Genomic DNA, 24295 nt, shown 5'->3' on the forward strand with positions numbered 1-24295 from the left:
CAGGAGGCACCTGCATCCCGCATCCTGCTCCGGTCCTGAACCGGGGGCACCCGAATCCTGAACAGACTGCATCCCCGACCGAGGGGAACCCCCATCCTGCTCCAGCCCGGAGCCGGAAGGTACCTGTATCCAGAATCCTGGTCTGGTCCTGAACGGGCAGGACCCGCCCCGTGCTCTGGTCTCGAAGCGGGAGGGACTCGCCCCCAGAACCGGCAGGGACTCCCGCCTTGCTCCGGTGGGAAGGACTCGGGTCCCTGAATGCCCTGAATCGGGAGGAATCTGCTCCCCGGTGAAGCTGTAGCCGAGCCCGGGGGGACCCGCACCCCAAACCAGCTGTGCCCGAATTAGGAGGGACCCGCACCCCAGTCCAGCTGTGCACCCCAGTCCAGCTGTGCACCCCAGTCCAGCTGTGCACCCCAGTCCAGCTGTGCCTGAGCTGGGAGGGACCCACACCCTAAACCAGTGAAGCCCTGGCATGGCCGGACACCCCGTTCTAGCTGCACCTGGAGACAGGAGGGTGAACCCCAAAGGGGCTGCACCCTGAACCAGAAGGGCCCTGTGCCCTGGACCAGCCTTGCACCCCAAACCAGCTGCCCCTGGACTGGGAGGTGCCCTGTCCTGGACCAGCCCTGCACCCCAAACTGGATGCACCCTGAACCAGGAGGGACCTGCACTCCAAACCAGGTGTCTGCCCCAAACTTGTCGGCCCCTGATCCTGCTGTGCCCTGAACCAGGAGGGATCTGCACCCCAAAGAATCTGTGCGCTCTAAACTGGAAGGGACCTGCACCCCAAAACATCTGTGTGCCCTAAACCAGGAGGAACCTGCACCCTAGTCCTGCTGTACCCTAAACCAGGACGGACTTGAACCCCAAAGCATCCCTGTGCCCTAAACCAGGAGGGATCTGCACCCTAAACCATCTGCGTGCCCTGATCTTGCTGTGCCCTAAACTGGGAGGGACCTGCACCCCAAAGCATCCCTGCACTCTGAGCTGGAAGGGATCTGCACCCCAATCCTGCTGTGCCCTAAACCAGGAGGGATCTGCAGCCCACCCCATCCGTGTGCTGGCTCTGGCTCTGTGGGGACACGATGGATGACGCTCTGCCTGTGGAAGCGGAGCTGGAGCAGCAGTGGTTGTCCAACAGCTCCCTGAACGAGTCCCTGTCCAACCAGTTTGTGCAGCCCCCGTGGCAGGTGGCCCTGTGGGCCGTGGCCTACGCCCTGATCGTGGTGGTGGCGGTGGTGGGGAACGTGGTGGTGATGTGGATCATCCTGGCCCACAAGCGCATGAGGACGGTCACCAACTACTTCCTGGTGAACCTGGCGTTTGCCGAGGCCTCCATGGCTGCCTTCAACACCGTGGTGAACTTCACCTACGCCATCCACAACGAGTGGTACTACGGGCTCTTCTACTGCCGCTTCCACAACTTCTTCCCCATCGCCGCTGTCTTCGCCAGCATCTACTCCATGACGGCCATCGCCCTGGACAGGTGAGTGCTGAGGGGCACACCCTCCCCACAGGCCAGGTGTGGTTGGATGCTTAACAAGGCCAAGGGCCGGGTCCTGCCCTTTGGCCACAACAACCCCCGGCAGCCCCACGGGCTGGGCCAGAGTGGGGGGACAGAAAGGGCCCTGGGGGGACTGACTGACAGCAGCTGAACAGGAGCCAGGGGGGCCCAGGGGGGCAAGAGGCCAATGGAGCCTGGCCTGGCTCAGGAATAGTGTGGCAGCAGGAGCAGGGCAGGGATTGTGCCCCTGCCCTGGGCACTGGGGAGGCCACCCCTGGAGTGCTGGGCCCAGCTCTGGGCCCTCAGTTTGGGAAGGATGGTGAGGGGCTGGAGCAGGTGCAGAGAAGGGCAACGAGGCTGGGGAAGGGTGTGGAGCACAAGTGCTGGGAGGAGCAGCTGAGGGAGCTGGGGGGGCTCAGCCTGGAGAGGAGGAGGCTCAGGGGAGACCTTCTCACTCTCTGCAGCTCCCTGCCAGGAGGGGGGAGCCGGGGGGAGTTGGGCTCTGCTGCCAGGAACCAGCAGTAGGACAAGAGGGCACAGCCTGGAGCTGCCCCAGGGCAGGTTTGGGTTGGCCATGGGGGAGAAGTTCTTCCCAGAGAGAGGGATCAGCCCTTGGAATGGGCTGCCCAGGGAGGGGGGGAGCCCCCGTCCCTGGAGGGGTTTAAGCAGAGCCTGGATGTGGCATCAGTGCCATGGTGGGGGGGACAAGGTGGGGTTGGGTCAGGGGTTGGACTCAATGATCTCAGAGGTCTTTTCCAACCTGGTTGATTCTGTGATCTTGTGATTCCATGTGGCTCTGTGTGATCTCCACTCATAGGAGAATACTGCAACTAGAATTTTTTGATAAAACAGCACTAAAAATACCCCCCCTCTCCACCCTGGTTGGCTTTGGGAATCCTTTGTCAGCGCAGCAAAAGGGGCTCAGGAAAGGCTGGTGCACGTTGGTGGCGTGTCTTGGGGGTGCATTTGTAGCACCCTCTCCCTCCCAGCCCCTCTGCAGAGCCGTCCATCCCCTCTCCACCCCCTCAGTTAAGAGCAAACTCAAGATTTAGCACAAAATGGCATTACCCCCTGGCATAAATTCATTGTGTTGGAGGTGCCTCACTGTGCTGCAGTTTCGTAGCTCTTGGTCTGCGTTGGGAACCATCCAAGGAGCCTTGGGAGAAGCTCAGGCTCTGCAAATACATCCTGACTTGGTGGGATGGGGGGTGTCCTCAAGGAAACCCACCTCGATGTCGTCAGGGGGGTCAAGGGAACAGGCAGGTGCCAGGGATTTCTCTCGGGATTTGGCTGTGGCTCAGTCGGTTTTTTCCCTGCCTGGTCGTGCCCGAGGGTTGGGATCTGCTGGCAGAGCTCGAGCTGTGGTTGGGATCTGTCAGCAGAGCTGTGGTTGGGATCTGTCAGCAGAGCTGTGGTTGGGATCTGTCAGCAGAGCTGTGGTTGGGATCTGTCAGCAGAGCTGTGGTTGGGATCTGTCAGCAGAGCTGTGGTTGGGATCTGTCAGCAGAGCTCGTGTTGTGCCACGATCTAAAGTTCAGCTGGTGCTGGTGGCCCCGGGGACACTCCTTTGTCACCGCCCTCGAGGGACACAGACCAGCCCTGCCCCGGGCTCCTCCAATTCAAAGAAATCTCTATTTAATGGCATTTCACACCAGCACTGCTGATAAATCCCGGCTCTCAAACAGCTTCTCGATTCCCTTTGGAGTTGAATTTTCAGCCTTACAAGTGCCACAGATTTTCCCCGTGCTGCACATTCCCGACTCTGCTATGCCTCCTTTGGTCCCTCTTCCCGAGGAATAAAAGACATTTTTTTGGCTGTGGATCCAGGGGAGGAGGGAGAGGGGGGCTTGTCTCGTGCCAGCACGTTTGGAGCCGATGCCTCGGAGCTGAGCTGGCTCCGATATTCCTGATATTCCCTTCCAGGGGTGATGGTGCTGCCACAGCTCAGGGACTGCCAGCTTGGAGAGCAGAGCTGGATGTGGATGGTGCTCTCCTGTCCTTAAAAACAGGCTTTGTTTTGCTCTGGAGTGGTTACAAAACCCTCTCCCGAAAATAAATTGGATGTAGCCGAGCTCTCCTGTAGGAGATGGGAGGAGAATTAGAGAATAATCAATAAAAAAGCCATAACACCAGCAGGAATTTTTCCTACCCAGTGTTGGCTCTGTTTCAGGAGCATCTGGGAATGTTTGGGATCAGCTGGAAAAGCCCCTTTCAGGTTTGGGTGAATTAGAGAAATTATTTTTTATTTTAATAGTTTAATTTTTAGCCTTTGATCCACACCCTGGAACAACCAGAAAAGCAAATCTACCAGGGGGAAGCTGGAGGAGAGTGTGTAAAACAGGGAGAAAAGGCAGGTGTGGGAGCCTGGGGCTGATTTTTTTAGGGGAATTGGCATTCCCAGCTTTCTTCTTGCATTGCAAACCCCGAGCAGAGGGTTGGTTTTCCCGTGCCTGGGATTGAAAACCCAGATTCCCATCAAGAAGGACCCAAAAGGAGCTGCATCCTCAGTGTGCCCAGAGCAACCTGCTGCATTTCTTGGTCTCAAATTTTCAGCAAGGCGGGAATTTGGGAGGAAAAAGGCAGCAAAGCCCATCCAGGCAAGCAGCACAAACCAGTATCTCCAAGCCCTGGAAGACTCCGTGTTTTCCTGTGCTTGAGACCTAACAACAGTTACTTAAATGTATGAAAAGCAGGAACTTGTTTCAGGCACATAAAAGGGCAAAATTCCTCCTGGCAAGCAGCAAAAAGCTGGGAACAAGCAGAGGAAGAACCTGAATGAGGAGCCAGGTAGGCTCAGGGAAATGTTCACAGCCAGGATGTGTCTGAAATCAAACTGGGGTCCTGATTTTCATCAGAAATTAGGGAAGCAGAATGGAATGTGCCTCATTTCCCAAAGTGTTTCCAGCAGAGTGATTGGATATGAAGTGTGAGGGCTCAGAGGAGCATCAGTCTGCAGATTGCTCCCCTAAATCATCCCCCTTTCTGCTCCCTGCAAGTGATTTCCAGAATGTCTTTGCCAGAGGACATGAAACTGCCTCGGAGAACTCAGCACGGCCACAATGGATTTGTTGAGAGCAGATGGGGAAGTGGTTTAATTCATAGAATTCCAGAATCCTGGAATGGTTTGGGATAGAAGGGACTTAGAGATCCCTTTCTACCTCCTTTCTACAGCTTCCACTAGACCAGGTTCCTCCCACCTGGCCTTGGATGCTTCCAGGGATCCAGGGACAGCCACAGCTTCTCTGGAAATTCCATCCCAGCCCCTCACCACCCTCACAAGGAAGGATTCCTTCCCAATATCCCTCTACCCCTGCCCTTTGGCAGTGGGAAGCCGTTCCCCCTTGTCCCAAGTCCCTCTCCAGCTCTCCTGGAGCCCCTTCAGACCCTGGAAGGGCTCTCAGATCTTCTCTGGGCAACCTGTGCCAGGCCCTCCCCACCCCAAATTGGGTTTAATGACAGGTTAAACCCAAGGCTTTCAGCTGCCTCTGGGCTGGGGCTGAGGAGGGTCTGAGACCCCCAGTGCTGCTGGTGGGATGGAGCTGGAGCTGCCAGAGATGGGCAAGAACATGGGATGGTTTGGGTGGGAAGGGACCTTGGAGATCATCTCATCCCACCCTCTGCCATGGGAAGGGACACCTTCTACTATCCCAGGTTGCTCCACCCTGGCCTTGGACACTTGCAGGGATCCAGGGGCAGCCACAACTTCTCTGGGTAACACATTCTCCCAGTGGATTTTTTTGCAGGACCCACTGTGGGTTTGTGCAAGAAGAAAAGGCTTTCCTTGAAACTCAACCATCCCCTCCTTCCCCAGGACTTGTTTCAGCCTGGGCACAACCAGCCTGGAAAACAAAAACAAGGAGTTACTGTGAACACTCCAACAATTGCAGGAAATTGAGGAGTCAAGGCTGGCAGAATAAGTGCTCAGGAAAAGCCCTGATGCAGCTTCTCAGCATCCTGAAAAGTGGGGGGCGAACAGCTCCCTTTGGCACTTTAAAAGTTGCCACATCCTTTGTTTTTGAGCACATCAAATATCCCTGTCCAGCCTCCAGCTCTCCCTGGGAATTAGTTCACTTGGAAAACAAGCAGAAAACCCATTTTTTCCCCCCCATATTTCAGGAAAAAGAAGCTCAGCAGTGCCTACAGTGAGTCCAAGCTGATTTTCAGCCACACACAGAATAAAAACCCAACTCTGGCCTTTCCTCCTTTGCACCTGGATTCATTTCTGGGCATCACCACCCACCTACAAACTGGGGGAGGGAGTTTCCATGAGGATGGAGGATCAGGAATGCAGCCCAGGGTGTAGAATGAAGGAAAAATATAATTTCTTATCTCAAAACTCAAAGTGAGCAAAGCCAGAACCACCCACAGTGAGCAAATCCCAATGGTAAGGAAGAGCCCTGGGATTAATCACAAGCTGGGCAGAATTTGGGATATTTAACACAAAGCAATTCCCCTTTTTCTGCAAAGCATCCTCTGCTTGAAAGCAGCTGTAAAAATGATCTATAGTGGGAATAACCTCCTGCAGCTCCTAAAATAACCTGCTCATTGAAAGACCTCCACCAGCACCAGTGTTGCCAGACCAGGAGGGCTGGAAAATCCAGCTGGGATTTCATTTATTTATTATATATATACTATATTTTAAAAAAAAAAAAAGTTCCCTTTTTAATTTCCAAATGGGTTATTAAGTTATATTAGGTGTCCTAAAATCCCTCAATTTGCTGGCAGGAGGTGCAGAGGGAACATCAAATCTGCAAAGCTTCATCACTGCAGCTCCCAAAGTTCCCAGTCTGCAGCCAAGACCTGTTAATATCTCCCCAAGCCCGGCAGAAAAAGCAGCTTGGAAAATGATTTATTGCTTGGAAGTTGAAATCTCAGGCTGGACAAACCAGCTGAATATCAGGAATTTTCCAGCTCAGCCACCCCAGTCCCTGTGAGGTGATTGCTGCAGAAAAACCCTCCCGGGAGCACAAATTACAGCAGTTAATTAGCCATTTACACCCTAATTTAGCACCAGGATGGGGTTTTTAAACTTGACTTAAAGGACTTCTGGGGTTTGCAGAGCAGGGCTTTGATCTGTGGAATCCTGCTCTGCTGGGGGGTAATTTGGGAGATTTGGGAGCAAGGGGGAAGTGAAAGGAGGGTGGGATTTGGGGCCAGAAAAATAAGCTGCTTTTTGTATTCCCAAAAAATATCAAGCATCATGAATGCCACAAAAACCCCAGGAAGCTGCTGGATTCCCAAAATGGACCGGGCTTGGAGCAGTGATTTCCCAGCTGGACTTGGGAAGCAGAAGGATGGAAATGGAGAAGGGAATGTCTTAGAAGGAGTCACCCCTCAGGGCCAGTTTGTGTCCCTGATCCAATGGGGATTAACTGGAACTATTCCCCCCCAGTATCCACCAGACAGGAATTCAGCCAAAAATAAATTACATTTTCCCCTCCTTTCCTATGAAGAGTGGGATTGAAATAACCATGGTGATAATGTGGAACTGAGGGGAATTAGCAACACTTTTGGCTCAGAGATGCAGGAAAATTTGGGTTTAGCCATAGAACCACATCATGGAATGGTTTGGGTCAGAAGGGACCTTAAAGCCCAGCCAGCACAACTCCCTGCCATGGGCAGGGACACCTTCCACCAGCCCAGGTTGCTCCAAGCCCTGTCCAGCCTGGCCTGGGACACTTCCAGGGATGGGTGTCTGTGAGCAGGGCACTGACTCAAGGCACTGTAGGGCCTCTGGTGAGATATTTGATTTATTTGATGCATTTTTTAATCAGTTTAATCTAAATTTCTCCATGGCCCACTGGAAACCACCCCTGCACTGAGTGCTTCAGGTGTCAGGGGTACCAGAAGCCACCCCTGTTCCCCCCCTCTGTCCCAGACCCAAGGTACCAACCCAAGCCACGCGTCCTTTTGGGTTGTGCTTGAGGGAAACAACCACAGAGCTCTCAAAGGGCTGTTTGACCATCTTGGTAAAAGGCAGTGAGAAACCTGCAGCTTGAGGGAGCTTTGGGCAACGCTGGGGTGGGAGAGCCTGTTTGTGTCCTGGTTTGGGCAGTCCCTGCCCAGTGTCAGAGCAATAAAGAGGAGGAAGCTGCTGCTCGAGGCACCTTCAGCCCCGTGGGGGGTTTGGGGGCAGCATGACAAGGCCAAGCTTTGTCACACAGACCTGCTTAGGGAAGAGATTTTGGTGTACTGGCACAATTCCTGTGGAAAGAGAGGTGGGTTTTCCTGGGAAGCATCAGGAATAGTGTGGTCAGCTGGCAGAGGAAGGAGATTGTCCCGCTCTGCCCTGAGCTGGGGTGGCCTCACCTCAATATTGGGGCAGTTTGGGGGGACACAAAGTACATGAAGCCATTGGAGAGTGTCCAAAGGAGGCCACGAGGATGGGGAAGGGCCTGGAGGGGCCTTATGAGGAGCAGCTGAGGGCACTTGGTGTGTTCAGCTGGGGCAGAGGAGACTGAGGGGAGACCTCAGTGCAGTTCCAACTGCCTGGGCAGGGGCAGGGACTGAGCTCTGCTCTGGGGGGACCAGGGACAGCACCCAGGGAATGGCTGGAGCTGTGTCAGGGCAGGGTCAGGTTGGATCCCAGGACAAGGTTCTTCCCCCAGAGGGTGGTTGGGCACTGCCCAGGTTCCCCAGGGCAGTGGGCACAGCCCCAAGGCTGCCAGAGCTCCGGGAGGGTTTGGCTGATCCTCTGGGGCACAGGGGGTGACTCTTGGGGCTGAGCCTGTGCAGGGCTGAGGGTTGGACTGATGGTCCTTGTGGGTCCCTCCCAGCTCAGGATATTCCATGATTCTGTGACCCAGAGCTGTGCTGGAGGGATTGACCCACTCCAGTGTGGGGCATCTGCTCTGCCTTGGTCACAGACACCCCCAGGGCTGACCCTGCCCTAAACCCTCTTTGCTCAGGCTGGGAAATCACATCTCAACAAAGCCCAGCCCAAACCCTGCGGCCTCTTGGTTACTCATCCCTTGTCTGCCGTGTCCTTATTAATGAAGCAGATAAGGAAGATCTGGGATGAAGAAGCTCCATAAATTTGTACTATTATATTAATCTCATCTCCATCAGGGTGAAAACAGTTGTGTACTGTGAGTTCTCCAGGCAGGCCCCAGATTTCCAGCTGACATTAATAGATGGATACACGGCCTCCAGTGCAAGATCTGTTTAATCACTGAGGCGCTCGGAGCGACTCTGGTACAACATCAGCCCCAACTTGCTCCTGTGTCACCATGGCAACGCCCCCAAAACAAAAGGAAGTGTTGAACCACCAGCAAATGGCATCACCAACATCAGGGAAGAGCCTCTGGCTCTTGTGGGCTGGTTTAGTTGTGGGGTTTAGTGCCAAGACCATGAACCATGGCGGGGTTAGAACGTTGAGAAGGTGCAAGAAAAGGCAGATGGGTGGAAATTGGGGCACCAGGGCTCTCCTGGGGGGAACTGGGAATGCTGTTTGGCACCTGAATGTGGTGCTGCCACCTGAGAGCAAGAGCAAGAGCACATGGTTTGGTTTTGAGGAACGACAGGCATTAAATTTAGTTGGAACTGGTTAATGTGTTGGAACTGGATGATCTGTTGGAACTGGGTAATCTCTTGGAACTGCTTAATCTGGTGAAACTGGTTGATCTCTTGAGACTGGTTAATCTGTTGGAACTGGTTAATCCATTAGAACTGGTTAATCCATTAGAACTGGTTAATCCATTAGAACTGGTTAATCTGTTGGAACTGGTTGATCTGGTGAAACTGGTTGATCTGGTGAAACTGGTTGATCTCTTGGAACTGGTTAATCTGTTGGAACTGGATGATCCTTAAAGTCCCTTCCAGCCCAAACCACTCTATCATTCTATAAAATCCTCCCAGCCCAAACTCTTCTGCAACAAACAACCCCATTCCTGGTGTTATGCTGTGAACTTCCTGCACAGGGAACAAAACCTTCCCTAACACACGAAATCTGCCCTAAGTCCTCAACAAAGCCCCAATTCCCTGTGATAACTTGGGATGTGAAGGCTCCAGCTGCTTTGTCACCTGTCACAGCAGCGAGGACAGGATGGTCACCTGCTCCTCTTCCTCATGTCCCATGAACAACCGTCCCCAGCAACACTTGATTTATTTGTGGATGGGAAAACCCCCCTCTTGGATGGCAAAGGGAAAAGCTTAGAGGGTGGTGGGCCACTGGAACAGGGGGGTTTGGTCATGGCCCCAATTTGGACAATTCAATTTGGACAAAATTTGGATAATTCAGGGACATCAGGGTTTTTGGGGTGTCCTGTGCAGGATGAGTTGGACTCCATGGTCCCTGTGAGTCCCTTCCCACTCCATGGTTCCATGATTCTCTGAAATCTCTCTAATGGGACTGAGCACCCTGGGGAGAGGGGCAGAGCAAGGGACACTGAGGCACTTTGTGAGGAGGAATATGAGGTAAAAAACTCATTATCCTCATTTTTGGGACCCCCATTTTCACCAGCATGGCCCAACCAAGGAAGGCAGTGACTTCCCAGTACATGAGACCCTGAGATGAGCCAGTTGGTCAGAGCTGGTGCTGGGAACACCAAGGTTGTGGGTTTGATCCACTCATTTAGGAGCTGGACTTGATGCTCCTCGTGGGTCCCTCCCAGCTCAGAATATTCCATGAAATTCTGTGAAATCCATGCTTTTTGTGCCACTCCAAACCCTGCCTGGGGGTCAACACCCACCAGACCCTTGCAGACACAGCAGGGCTCTGCAGCTTCATCCTGATTTAAATGCCATCCTGTTGGTATTAACAGAGAATAAATAGATTGGGAAGGAGTTTTTCTGCTGGAAGGCAAATCATGATTGACATGATTTCTTCCCTGCCGAGGACTTGATTGATGGAGCTTTGACTGCAGCAGCTTCTTTAGCCTCACCTGGGAGAAGAAGTCACGTGGAGGGAGATGAGCTGGAGGTACCCAAGCAGAGGATTGAGTGGGAGGAAGGATTTATTTTGGGTTATCCCAAAAACCTGCCCTGGAAATGCTTTGGAGAAGCTTTGGCTCAAAGCTGAGTGGAACTGCAGGAAAGCAAAGTGGCTTTTTGGGACCCGTGTCCTGGAGGCAACAAAAGATTGGCCAAAACCTCTCTGAAAACTCCTCAAAAAACCCCCTCAAACCCCCAAAATTCCAAGACATCTGATTAAATGCATAGAAAAACATGGACAGTCCAACTGATCTGCAAGGAAATGGGAGTTATTTGATGGACCCAGAGCTGAGAGAAGCAAAAAAAAAGGTGGTTTTCTCCCTTAATTGATGCTTTTGCACCCCCAGATAAGCAGGATGGCAACTCATCTGAGCTGTGGTGGCCACAAACCCACATTCCCTCCCTTTCCATGGTTTGACTTTACATCAAAAGTTCTTTTCAAGGAGAGGGGGAGAAAAAAAAAAGAAAAAGAAAAAAGGGAAAATGTGGTTATTGAAATGTTGGGACAATTTTCTTTAGTGATACAATTATTACATAATTATCCAATATTGTAATATGAAATGATAGCCTAATTATTTTCAGGATGTTTGTCCATTTCCATCGATCTCCAGGATTTTTACGGGCTGTAATTCCAGCTCTTCCAAGCAGCCTTTCCATCACCCTTTTTAATTCCCTGCCTGGGAGAACTGTTGTTATTCCTGTTTTTAATCCTGATGGATTAAACCCAGAGCATCTCAAAGGGAATATTTCCCAGCTCAGCACTGATGGATTGAGAATTGCCACTGAAAAATAGGATTTAGGACCCATTTTCCTCCAAACACCCCTGATTTGCCCCCTCCTGCCTCCCTGACCCTGTCCTTGCAATGCCAGCAAGGTTGGAGGAGTTTTTCCGTCTCCCTTCCACCAGGAGACAGAGTTGTAGTTGGTTAGGAAGGTCTCCAGGTGGTGCTTTTGGGTTTATTTCACCCTCACAGCAATTTTTGGGGGGTTTTATCAACCACAAGGGCTCCTCCAGCTGCAAAGTGATCTAAATTTGTTAGAAAAGTGCTAAAAAATCACTGGCAGGACCAAGGTTGGAGGTGTTGGAGCTTTCCTGGCTGGTTGCACTCAAGCCCTGGCTTTGCCTTCTGGAGGTCTCAGCCTGAGGTGTTTCTCCAAGCAAGGATTTCAACAGAAAACACACAATTTTTGTGGAAAATCCTCGCTTTCCGTTGTTTTCTTACTTGAGTCGAACCATTGGGTTGAGTCTGAGCAGCAAACTCGGGTTTTTTGGCACCTTCTTGGGTTCCCTGCTCTGAACCTTGTGAGAAAACCCACCCAACCCCCCCCAAAACCCACTAACTAGGGGGGCTCAGCCAACACCAGACATTGGAAGGATGAGGAAGAGGAAGGAGATGAATCCTGCTGGGAATTTGATCCCAGTCCAACAAGGGGAAATGAGAAATGTGGGCGCAGAACCTGGGAGACCTTTGGCTTTTTCCACCCAGTTTCCAGCACCAAAGAGGTTTTTGAGGAATAATTAGCATGTGAGTCAGCTGGATTTCCACCTGGATTAGGGTGATAGGTTTGGGGACAGAGAAAGAGCTGAGGGCATCACCTCCTATTTATATAATTCATATATTAATCCCTAAGTCTTTGCCACCCCAAAAATACAACAAAATAGGGAGTATTTATGGAAAAATTAAAAGGCAAATCCCTTCATTCTGAGGCAGGAGAAGGGATGAAGGAGGAGCAGAGCCTGCAGTGACACATGTGGAGTGATGCAACGTTCCTCCTCTTCCCAAAGCTTGACGTGGAGCAGGGAGGGAATAAAAAATCTGCCACGTTCTCACTTCATCTTCCCAGTGCTCCTGGCTCCTGAAAAACCGGATTTGCAGAGGGATAAATTCAATCTGCCACATCACCACGGGAGCTTTGCTCACCCTGGATGACTGATGGTCCTGGGGAAGAGCCTCTGAGCCCGGTGGCATCTCAGATCCTTCATCCCACGCTGCTCCAGAGCTCTCATTTTTGGCTTTCCTCCTGGAATTCTTGGCACTGGGATCGGCAGGATTTTGTGTGTGGGGAGAACGACCAAAGCTGTTGCTGCCAGATGGTGGGTTCTTGACAAATTGGTTGTGTCACTGAAGCTGTTTTTCAGCTAAAAGTCAATTATTGTTCCAATCAGGATTCAAATCTTCGGGGTAAAACACTGGGAATCCTCCACAACGGGATCATCTGATGCTGGTTGGGTTTCATGGCATGAGGGGCTCCCAGGATGAATTTAGGGGCTGTCAGAGTAGGACCCACACACAAGGACAACGTAAACCAGCCCCAAAAGCAACAATATTCGGCTTTTCCAGCTTTGATTTCCCCTTTTCCAGCCTTGATTTCCCTGTTTCCAGCCTTGATTTCACCTTTTCCAGCCTTGATTTCCCTGTTTCCAGCCTTGATTTCCCTGTTTCCAGCCTTGATTTCCCTGTTTCCCGCCCTGCACTGGGATCTACCACAGAGCCAGGGTTTTGTGTTGGGGGAGAACGACCAAAGCTGTCGCTGCCAGATGGTGGGTTCTGCATAAATTGGCCTTTATTGTGTCAGTGAAGCTGTTTCTCAGGTAAAAGTCAACTATTGCCTCAGTCAGGAATTAAATCTCCGGGGTAAAACTGGGAATCCTCCATAATGGGATGTGTGAGGGGCTTCCAGGGTGTATTTAGGGGCTGTCAAAATACGACCCACACACAAGAATGGCCCAAAGCAGCCCCAAAATCTGCGATATTGGGTTTTTCCAGCCTCGATTTCCCCGTTTCCAGCCCTGATTCCCCTTTTCCCCCCGTGCAGGTACATGGCCATCATCCACCCTCTGCGCCCTCGGCTCTCAGCCTCGGCCACCAAGGTGGTCATTGGGGTCATCTGGCTCCTGGCATTCCTGCTGGCCTTCCCACAGGGATATTATTCCATGATGGCAGAGCTCCCAGGACGACTGGTGTGTCTGGTGGAGTGGCCGGAGCCCGGGACACACGTGTACGGAAAAACGTGAGTGGGGCTGTTCCTGAGGGGGGGGAAGTCACTGGGAAAATATGGGAATGAAGCAGGAAAAAAGGAGGGAAGGAAGGAAGGAGGGGAGGAAAGAAGGAGGGAAGGGAAGGTTTTGGAAAGGAAGGTTTGGGAAGGTTAGGGAAGGTTTGGGAAGGGAAGGTTTGGGAAGGGAAGGTTTGGGAAGGTTTGGGAAGGTTTGGGAAGGGAAGGTTTGGGAAGGTTTGGGAAGGTTTGGGAAGGTTTGGGAAGGGAAGGTTTGGGAAGGTTTGGGAAGGGAAGGTTTGGGAAGTTTTGGGAAGGTTTGGGAAGGTTTGGGAAGGGAAGGTTTGGGAAGGGAAGGTTTGGGAAGGTTTGGGAAGGGAAGGGAAGGGAGGGGCACATCCAGGTTAATTAAGATGAGTTTAGTGCTCAGTTAAGCTGAGTTTAGTGCTCTTTTTTCCTCGTCCAAACATTGTCCCACACTCCCTGCTCTTCCTCGATGTCCATCCCCTCTTCCAGGAAACTTGTGTACAACTGCAAGGACTCAATATTTTGGCTCTGGGAGCGGGGTCTGTGTTGCATCAGGGGCTGGTTCATAAACACAGGCCCAGCTCTGGTTTTTACAGCCCTAAAGGCTTCCTGGGGTGAGAGTTATTCCTGCCAGAGGGAAATGTGATTTTACCAGGAGTCTCTTGGCCAGGCAATAACAGAAATAACCCTGGTTTGGGATTTCTCGAGTCCAAACACCCCCTACTTCACTCAGCAACTTAAACCAAGCTACAGAAAGGGGCTCTGTGGCCTCAGCCAGGCTGGAAGGCAAAGGCTGGGCCAGGAGGGCTCTGCAGGAGTCCTTCCTTCCCATTAAACTGCTGCCTAATTAATCCTTGCCTTTCCAAGGGGTCCAGCAGCCCTGCTTTGGTCTTTGAAGCCCAGGGGGAGTTAAATGCCATGTGTGGAGGGAAAAAGAGAAAGCAGGGGAGAAAAAAGAGGAGGGAGGGGAGAAAAAAGGCATTTGTGATCTCCAGCCCTGTGGAGAGAGGAATTAGGGCTGGGAAATTCTCCTGGAGCCCAAGCAGGGACTCACAGCCACATGGGGAAGTGTTGAAAGCCAAGCTGAGGCTGGCAAAGCCTCTCTGTGACACAAATGGGATGAGTTTGTCCATCAGCAGTGAGTGGCAGGTCACAAATTGCTGGTTGGTGTAATTTATATCCTTATTTATTTGCACTGTGAGGCAGGTGTGGCACAAACAAAGATGGGCCTGGCCCAGCTGAGCTCCAGAGGGCTTTTCCAACCTTTATTCCTTGATAGTCCAATCAGTGCAAAGAAACACCCCCCAGGATGGGGCTGAGCCCCCCAAAACAAAACAGGAACCGAGACAGCTCAGGGGCTGATCATTTCACTGGGTTGTTCACTGGGGCTGTTGCTTTTTCAGAGGGTTAATCCAAGGAAAAAATGCCTCCAAGCCAGAGCATCCCATGCTCCCAGGAAAGCTGGGAAAGCAGCTGCTCAGCAGAAGCTTGTAAGCAGCCAAACTCCCAAGAATTTGAGGATTGAAAGGAACTTGCAGCTCCCGCAGCATCGAACCTCACGGACCCTCCTATGCAAAGCCCAGCAGAGCTTGAGAAGGGATTTTCCTGCCCCAAAATAACTGCAGGGACAGGTGTTTGGAGCACTGTGAGCCCTCCTCTCCTGCTCCACGGCCTTGGAAAGGTTATTTTGGGAAGGCAGCAGTGGCAGCTGCTTTGCTTGTGACGCCGTGATGAAAAATGACATCATTTTTTCAGCTCCCAAAGGAGAAAACGAGAGATTTCTCCTCACTCCAGGGGGTTTCTCTTGGGGAGTGGAGCCTGGAAAGTCCATCCTCAGGATGCAGAGGGTGTCAGAGGCTGGGATGGGATTTTTCACTGGGAAAATGTCCTTGTTGGTGGAGGGGAAACCTCGGCACAAGGAGCGTCTGCAGCAGGAGCTGACAGTTGCAGCGGATTCGATTGTGCCATCGATCCCCTCTCCCTCTTTTGTTCCCAAATGGATGGCTGGTCTATTCCAATCTTATCAGCTGCCACTTCTGCTTGTTAAGGGAAGGGAAATTCCCCCCCAGTCGCTGTTTCTCCGGAAGATCAGAGCCCACAGGGATATCCTTTATATGGCAACAGATCTGGGCTTTGAGAGGCAGCTCCATCCTCTGGCATCCCAAAACTCCTCCAGGCTTCTCCATCCCACACAAGACCTTAAATCCCTTAAATTACAACCCCAGGTTTCTCTGAGTGCTCTGATCCTGCAATCCTTGCAGGCAGAATAACACACAAGTAGTTCCACAGGGAGGCTGGTTTTCCACAGAAAAAATCTCCAAGGGCTCTCTGGGATCCCTGGCCGTGCCCAGGCAGCTCTGGAAAAAGGGTCTGTCTTGCTTTTGTTGTCTCCCAGCTCCTCTGAGGAGGAATTTCTGCAGAACTTGGAGCTGTCTGCAGCTGCTTTAAGATCCTGCCTTACATGGGAACCACAACAAAACCCTCCTCTTGGAGCCACAGAGACGCCTCTTTAATTAGCAAAATGGAAAACAGCCCCACAAAATCCATCCCAAATGTGATTAGGGCTGGGGGAGGAGAAGGCCAAATGAGATTGCAGGTACTAAACAAGGAGGAGATGGCGTGGCCAGCCCCATTCCCTGTGGGAATTGCACCAGATCCATTCATTTTAACTTTGGGGATATTATTCAATCAAATATAGGGAGGACAAGAGCTGAGGGTGGTCCAGGGCCTGAACGGCCTCCAAAAGATGCAGCACCTTCCATTCCAGCCCCAAAAATCAAAGACCCTAAAGCTTATGAATGAAATTCCCTCTGACCTGGCAGTATTTGGGACGATTTTCAAGCTGGTGCCAGCCCTGTTTCTGTCCCACTAGAACTTGACTTCCCACAGGACAGAGAGGTTACTGCAAGCTCTGGTGGTGGGAAGGAACCTGCAAGGTCAAAGTGTCCACCCCCGTTCTGTTTTGGAAAACCAGCATGATTTTATTCCTGTTTAACCCCTTTTATTTAACCTAAATCCTCCCTGAATTCCCACTGAATTCCCACTGAACCTGCCACAGCTCCACCAACCCCCAACAAAACAGCCCCCAGCCTGTGGTGAGTTTAATTTAGAGTCTCTCGTTGGGGTTTGGATTTATTTATGCGTGTTATAAACACACTCAAGGATCCTGCCCTTTCCTGGAGAGTTCTCCCAGCCTGGAGAACTGGCTCAGCTGCTGAATTCACTGAAAAGTTTTAATAAACCTCCCTGACAAGAGTTTGGGTTTTCTGGGGGACTGGGGTTACTCTCAGTGCCACCTGAGCCTGGCTTAACCCCTCGTGGACCAGGATTTAGGTGAGCTGCATTCCATCCTGCAGGGAAAGCCTTTATTTCTTCAGCTTAATATTCCCATCTTTCAAATGCCCAAAACACACATTTGCTGGCAGGATTTCCAGCTGAAAGGTGGAAGAAGAGGCCACATCCACCTCTGGGATAATTTGGGGTGTAAAAAACTCCCCTCAGCTGCAGCATCCTTCCCTTGGGAAGTAGCACATCCCATTCCAGGAGAGTGCCAGGGGCTGGCAGGAGAGGCTTGGAGAGGACTGGGATGAAAGTAGGGAACCTTCCCAGTCTGGGTTGAAAGTAGGAAGCCCTTTCCAGCCCAGGATAAAGCAAGGAGTCCTTTCCAGTCTAAAATAAAGTAGGAAGTCCTTCCCAGCCTGGGATAAATTAGGGAGTCCTTCCCAGCCTGGGATGAAAGCAGGGAGTCCTTCCCAATGCTGGGATGAAAGTAGGGAGTCCTTCCCAGACTGGGGTGAAAGGAAGGAGCCCTTTACAGCCTGGGGCAAAGCAGGGAGTCCTTTCCAGCCTGGGATAAAGTGGGAAGACCTTCCCAGCCTGAAGTCAAAGGAGGGAGCCCTTCCCAGCCCTGGATAAAGCAGGGAGCCCTTCCCAACCTGGGATAAAGCAGGGAGCCCTTCCCAGCCTGGGATAAAGTAGGGAGTCCTTCCCAGCCTGGAGTGAAAGCAGGGAGTCCTTCCCATCCTGAGCTCAGAGGAGGGAGCCCTTCCCAGCCTGGGGTGAAGCAGGGAGACTTTTCCAGTCTGAGGTGGGAGGAGGGAGTCCTTCCCACCCCAAGATCTACAGGGATTGTGCCAAATCCTCTTTGCCCACGTGCCACACTTTACCTCTGATCTCAGTGTGCAAGGCAAGGACTGAGCAGGTGAAGGACCATCTCAAGGACCACTTTTTTTGGTAGGTACCACTTCTGCATGACCATCCTGATCTACTTCCTGCCCCTCCTGGTCATAGGCTGTGCCTACACCGTGGTGGGACTCACCCTCTGGGCCAGTGAGATCCCCGGGGACTCCTCCGACCGCTACCACGAGCAGGTCTCGGCCAAGCGGAAGGTGAGGAGCTCCAACCACAACTCATGTTCAATCCCAACTAATCCCAGCCCTAAATCCTTCATCAGGGGTGGGAACAGGTCAGGACTTGGAATGTGCTGAGTGAAGGGACCCCCAAGGATCATGGATCCAAGTCCTGGCCCTGCACAGACACCCCAAAATCCCACCCTGTCCCTGAGAGTGTTGTCCAAACCCTCCTGGAGCTCTGGCAGCCTTGGGGCTGTGCCCACTGCCCTGGGGAGCCTGGGCAGTGCCCAACCACCCTCTGGGGGAAGAACCTTTTGCTGGGATCCAACCTGAGCCTGCCCTGATAGAACTCCAGGCCATTCCCTGGGTGCTGCCCCTGGTCCCCCAGAGCAGAGCTCAGTCCCTGCCCCTCCTCTGCCCCTGCCCAGGCAGTTGGAACTGCACTGAGGTCTCCCCTCAGCCTCCTCTGCTCCAGCTGAACACACCAAGTGCCCTCAACTGCTCCTCATAAGGCCCCTCCAGACCCTTCTCCATCCTCGTGGCCTCCTTTGGACACTCTCCAATGGCTTCATGTATCTTCTTTATATTGTGGTGCCTCAGAACTGCCCCCAGAATTGAGATGAGGCCACCCCAGTGCAGAGCAGAGTTGTTGAAAACGAAACACAGTGTCCTCCAGATGTGTGCCCTCCACAGAAGTGGGTGGTTTAACCAAGATTTTCCTAGCTGGAAACGTCTCTAGGGCCAAAAGAGAGAGGTGGAATGACTGATGGCTGGCCCTGTTTCCCTGCCCTCTGTCCCTGGCTCAGGTGGTGAAGATGATGATCATCGTGGTGTGCACCTTCGCGCTGTGCTGGCTGCCCTACCACATCTACTTCACCCTGCAGTACTTCCACCCCGAGTGGTACTTCCAGAAGTTCATCCAGCAGGTCTACCTGGCCATCATGTGGCTGGCCATGAGCTCCACCATGTACAACCCCATCATCTACTGCTGCCTCAACGACAGGTGGGTTTCTGTCGCTGTTGAGACGGTCAAAGCGACACAGAGTCATCTTCTTCCAAAACAGGGACAGGACAGAAGGATGGAGGAGGAGAACCTTTATTGCAACAGGTTACAGGCATTTATACTCTTCACACAACATACGTGTTAACCTACAATTGGTGCTTCTATATACATATACTTCAGGATTGGCTGTTAAATAGCAAAGTCATGGTGACCATGCTTAGTCATGACCTGGCTAGAGCTGAGTCACGGTGACCTGCAGAAGGTCCAGGAAATCTGTTTTTGTAATTCCTGTCTTCCATCTTCTTACTTCCTTCTGACAGACCTGTTGTCAACCCTGACAGGTTTCCAGGGACACCTTTTCTGGGACAGGGACAGGAGGAGTGGGAGATACAGAGGGGTCTGATGGAGAAGGGAAGGGAGGGATGGATGGAGAGCTTTTTGGGATGGTTCTGCCCCATCCTCCACTAGGAGCTGCTTCCAGCAGATGCTGGAATGGTACTACCCTCACCTAAAGTCTTTCCTAAAGGCCCTGTGGGATTTGAGGTATCAAAACAGTCCTGACTAAACTTCCTTGTGAGGGGCAGAGGAGGGGCAGGCACTGAGCTCTGCTTTGGGGGGAGCAGGGACAGGACCCAGGGAATGGCCTGGAGTTGTTCCAGGGTAGATTTAGGTTTGATCTCAGGAAAAATTCTTCCCCAGAGGGTGGTTGGGCACTGAACAGGCTCCCCAGGGTTTGGCCATGACCCCAAGGCTGCCAGAGCTCAAGGAGCATTTAGGCAATGCTCTCAGGGACAGGATGTGACTCTTGGGAATGGTCCTGTGCAGGGCCAGGATTTGGGTTGACGATCCTTGTGTGTCCTTCCAACTCGGCATATCCCGCGATTCTCTGAAATGGAGATTTATCGGTGGATTTTCCCCCTTTAGCAAAAAGCAGCATTTCTAGTTGTGTTCAGCAGTTCTCAGCTCCATCTCCCCACTCCCAGTGAGGCCCCTTTGCCCTCCCCAGGCCCCTCACCCCTGATTTTCCCCCCAGGTTCCGCGTGGGCTTCAAACACGCGTTCCGGTGGTGCCCCCTGGTCAGCGCGGGTGAGTACGAGGGGCTGGAGCTGAAGTCAGCCCGGTACCTGCAGACCCAGAGCAGCGTCTACAAGGCCAGCAGGATGGAGACCACCGTGTCCCTGGCCGTGGGGGTGGCGGAGGAGGAGCTGGAGGAGCCCTCCAAGGCCAAGCGTCTCTCCATAGATGTGACCTCCAACGGCTCCTCCCGCAGCGACTCCAAAACCGTCTCCGAGAGCTTCAGCTTCTACTCCAACACCCTCACCTGAGGAGCTCCCTCAGCTCCATCAGCCACTCCTGAGGTGCCACCACCCCCCTGCCCTCACCGGGACGCTCCAGGGCTCCACCCATGGCCCTGGTTTGTGATGTGCTGGTGTTTTCTGTGGTGTTTTGTCATCTCCCACTCGCTCGCCATCCCCGGGCGAGCCCAGGAGGGAAAGCTTTGGATTAGTTCCATGTGTTCCATCATGGCCTGTGTGGAGAGGGTGCAGGAATGGGACAGAGCTGGCTCTTCCTCCAAAACTGTGATTACAACTTGGCAGGAGCTTCCCATGTTCTCAGCAAGGATCTCCCAGTGCATCCCATGCCTCTGGAAAATGAGCCTGTCCTGCGCTTTCCCCCTTCCCACCTTTAATTTCGTTCTGCCTGTCACTCCCAGTTGGATATCTGGGGGGATATTTAGTTCCAAAATCCAGGAAAAATGTTGTTTTCGACATCAGGAGCCCGGACATCCATTGGGAATCATCATCCTTTTGGAGCTTCAGTCAGATCCAGGATTTTCCATGTGGTCTTGGCTCTTCTCCAGCACCCACATGGATGGTCTCCTGCTGTGTCTCCAACCACAGCTCATCCAGCAGGGCTCTCCCAAAGGATTCCTGACCTAAGCCAGGCTTTGCTTGCTCTTAATCAACCACGTGTGCCAAAAACAATCACTGTGACTTCCTAGAAAGCCCAAGGTGATGCTCCTTGGACAGATCCTGGAATCCTGTGGAGGTCTGGAAAAGGAGAGACCACATTGAAATGTTTTTCATACCCTGGAAATGGATTCCATCAGAAAAAATAAGGTTTGAAGGGAGATGAAGATTTTTCCAGACTCTTTTTATTCAGAGGAGGGTGAAATGATTTACCTCCACATTCTGGATTTCATTTAATCAGGGAATTTGTTTTTTTTTTCTGTTGCAGAAAACATGAAGTTTATGATGTGTGCATGGATACATGGAATATTTTAGTCCTGCTCAGATGGATAATTTTCCCTGGGGCTGCTCAAGGGCTCCTTTGGTCATCAAATGGATGAACACACCCTCAGAGGGGGGAAAAAAGCAAACAAAATGAGATGTGGACAAATGTGGCTTGTTGGGGACAAACCCACAAGTTTGGGGGCAATCTAATTGATGGTCCAATCCCTCATTTTTGGTGTAGAAATCAGGCTCCTAAATGGATTCACTGAAGGAATGAGAGATGAACAGTGGAGACACACACAGGGCAAGGAAAGGTTATTTTCAAGCAGCTGAACATCAGACCCTGCTGAGCAGCCAGAGGTCTCTGGGAGTAAAAAAGGAATGACTTTTGGGGCTTTTCAACTCCTCAGGCTCCAAACTGGCTGTTGGAAGAGCTAGTCCTGGATAAATCCCAGCCCTGATGGCTCTTGGAGATAAACACCCACATATTTAAGGAATTACTCCAGCAGAAATTCAATGAATGGGCAAATCCAGGACCAACAAAAGAGGATTGACAAGAACGATCATTTTTACCCCAAATCCTGCCAAGTGCCCTTAGAGGAAGAGCTCTTCCACCCTCTTCCCAACCACAATGTGCTCTGGACACACCCTGGAATACACTTTTCCTCCTTAAATTCTTAATTCTTGTCGCTTTAGGACACATTCCTGTGTCTCTGTCTCCTGAACTCTGGGATCCTGGAGAAGGGGAATGGCAGGACCCTGCCTGGGGGGTTGGTTTTCCATAACTCCACCAGTCCCAGGGGTGGCAATTGAAGATTCCAAGGTTTTAACTCCAGGGATGGACAAGGAAACCTTTCCCACCCAGTCCATAGGAGCCAATACCTGAGAAGGTGCTACAAACCAGAGCCAAAATCTGATTTATTTCCAGCTGCCAACCCAAATTCACAATGTAAGGACACCAAATATCTCCACATGGTCCAGAAAGGTGAATAAAGCAAGGGGAGATTGGCTCAAACCCCTCACAGGAGAGTTTGTGTCGGGTTTTAAGCCTCCAGAAGTCAGAATTTATGGGAAAAACCATAAATATCTCTCTCTATGTGTATATTTAGATATTTATAACCATGCTGCCCTTTTGGCCTCTGTGTTTTATGCCCCAAGGATGATCTTTGAGATGATCATGAGAAGGGCAAAGCAATGACAAGTGTCTTCCCACAGGCAAGGCTCAGCCTGAGACGTGGGACAACCCCAGGGAGTGAGGGGAGATTCAATTCAAACAGACAGTTTACAGCCTGAAATGCTTCTTGGGCATCTTGTATCTCTTGAAATAAAGTGGGAAAAATTCCCACCTGTTGTAAATAGTGTTGATGATCCCAGTGGAGCCTGACCAGGATGATGGGAATGTGTCAGGGGATTGTCCAAGAGCTGGTGATCAATGTAAGAAAACCAAACTGTTGTGTGTAAATGGGTACAACACCCAAACCTGGTCTTCCTTTCTCCCCTCCAAGTGCCAAGTTATTTGCTGGGGGAGGCAGGAACAGGGACAAGGATCTTTTCACATTTAGGATCTTGGCCATCCCAAGATGGGATGTTTGGTCCCTGTTCACTCATGTGACAAACATAGAATGGTTTGGGTTGGAAGGGACCTCAAAGCCCATCCCATTCCACCCCCTGCCATGGGCAGGGACACCTTCCACTGGACCAGATTGCTCCAGCCTGATCTTGGACACTTTCAGGGAACCAGGGGCAGCCACAGCTTCTCTGGCAATTCCAGCCCAGCCCCTCCCCACCCTCATAGGGAAGGATTCCTTCCCAATATCCCATCTATCCCTGCCTTCTGGCACTGGGAAGCCATTCCCTGTGTCCTGTCCCCAGTCCCTCTCCAGCTCTCCTGGAGCCCTTTAGGCCCTGGAAGGGGCTCTCAGGTCTCCCTGGAGCCTTCTCTGCTCCAGGTGAACCCCCCCAGCTCTCCCAGCCTGGCTCCAACCCTTGGAACATCACCAGGCAACATTTTCACCACCCTTGGGATGTTCTGGGCAAGAAAAAAAAACACAAAAAAGTCTTTTGAAGACTGAAAAGCCTCAAACCAGATGCCCCTTCCCAGACGTACGGTCTCTGCTCTGTTTCCATCTCTCCTCTTGAACCCATCAGCTCAGCCCAGAGGCTTTTCCAGTTTTATTGAGCCCCTGTCCCTGGTTAGTTGGCAGATCTCTGGTCTGAAATTCAACTGCAAAGCCAGAGAGTTTCTTTGGCTCTTTCCTGGCACTTCCAAATGCAGAGAGACTGGAGAGACTCAGGGCTGCCCAGATTCCTCTGCCATCCCCTCCTTGGAGCCCAATATAACTCCCATCCTCACAAGGGGAGCTGCTGAGCCCAGTTCCAACAGACCCCAAGCCCAAACCACTGCAGGGAGGAGCTCTAAACCCCAAATTCCAGCCTAAAGCCACCTAAGTCATTGATTATAAGCTCAGCTTTGCATCCTGGCATTGCTGAACACAGAGCAGCAAATCCCCATCCCCAGCTCAGCTGCTCCAAAACACAACATTTCCAGCCCATTTCAGGTGTAACCTTTTATCCCCCACCAGCAAAACCCAACCAACAGCCTGTTTGGGTGTTTTGTCAGAGAAATCCGGCAGCTTTGGGACTGGAAGCCAAGCACGGATTCCCATTGTTTGGAATCAGTCACAGGGTTGCCGGTGGATACAGAAAAAACCTGCCCCACCCACCTCTTTATTCTTATTTTTATTTTGCTGCCCCTCCCCATCTGCCAACGGAGGTGGAAGTGGAGTATCTGTTGTTTACAGGGCTTTTCCACAGGGATGACATGGATTTTGGGGTTTTTTATCTTGCTGTGTCCTTGCCAGAGCCCTCCTGTGAGGTCACACAACCCCAAAGCCCAGCCCAGGAGCCCCTGGATTTTATTTGCTATTGAAATAATAATAATTATTTAAATAAACCCAACCTTTCAGCCTTCAGGAAATGATCCAAAGTGATTCCTTCATTCTGGGATTTGTCATAAATCTCCCATCCTGCCCCAAAAAACCTGTTTCCAGCTGAATAATTAATCCAGTCCCAATAATGCAAAGTTTAACATGCAAATAGACCCTTTTGCTGTGCTTTATCCACCCAAAATCCCACCTCTGCTGGAAGAGAAATCACAGTCATGGATAAAACGGTCCAGGAGAGGGACAGGGAGACCCCAGAGCAGCTGAGGGGGAGGGATCACTGTGGGATGTCTCTGCCCTTA

General features: G+C 51.8%; 1 protein-coding gene across 1 annotated transcript; it reads left to right on the forward strand.

Moving 5' to 3' along the window:
* TACR1 (tachykinin receptor 1) lies at positions 1-22718 on the forward strand. Its single transcript, XM_032712827.1, has 6 exons — positions 1-365; positions 403-1489; positions 13256-13450; positions 17700-17850; positions 18621-18817; positions 19851-22718. The coding sequence occupies exons 2-6, from the start codon at positions 1089-1091 to the stop codon at positions 20140-20142; spliced, it is 1236 nt and encodes a 411-aa protein (XP_032568718.1). The 5' UTR covers positions 1-365; positions 403-1088; the 3' UTR covers positions 20143-22718.
* The last annotated feature ends 1577 nt before the right edge of the window (positions 22719-24295 follow it).

This window comes from Chiroxiphia lanceolata, chromosome 28, assembly GCF_009829145.1.
Source record: "Chiroxiphia lanceolata isolate bChiLan1 chromosome 28, bChiLan1.pri, whole genome shotgun sequence".
In the NCBI taxonomy this organism is placed as follows: Eukaryota; Metazoa; Chordata; class Aves; order Passeriformes; family Pipridae; genus Chiroxiphia; species Chiroxiphia lanceolata.

Coding starts and splice junctions, on each gene's coding strand:
- TACR1 (XM_032712827.1), top strand. CDS start 1,089: ATGGATGACGCTCTGCCTGTGGAAGCGGAGCTGGAGCAGCAGTGGTTG. Junction 17,851..18,620: donor AGGTCTCGGCCAAGCGGAAG/GTGAGGAGCTCC, acceptor TCCCTGGCTCAG/GTGGTGAAGATGATGATCAT. Junction 18,818..19,850: donor TACTGCTGCCTCAACGACAG/GTGGGTTTCTGT, acceptor TTTTCCCCCCAG/GTTCCGCGTGGGCTTCAAAC.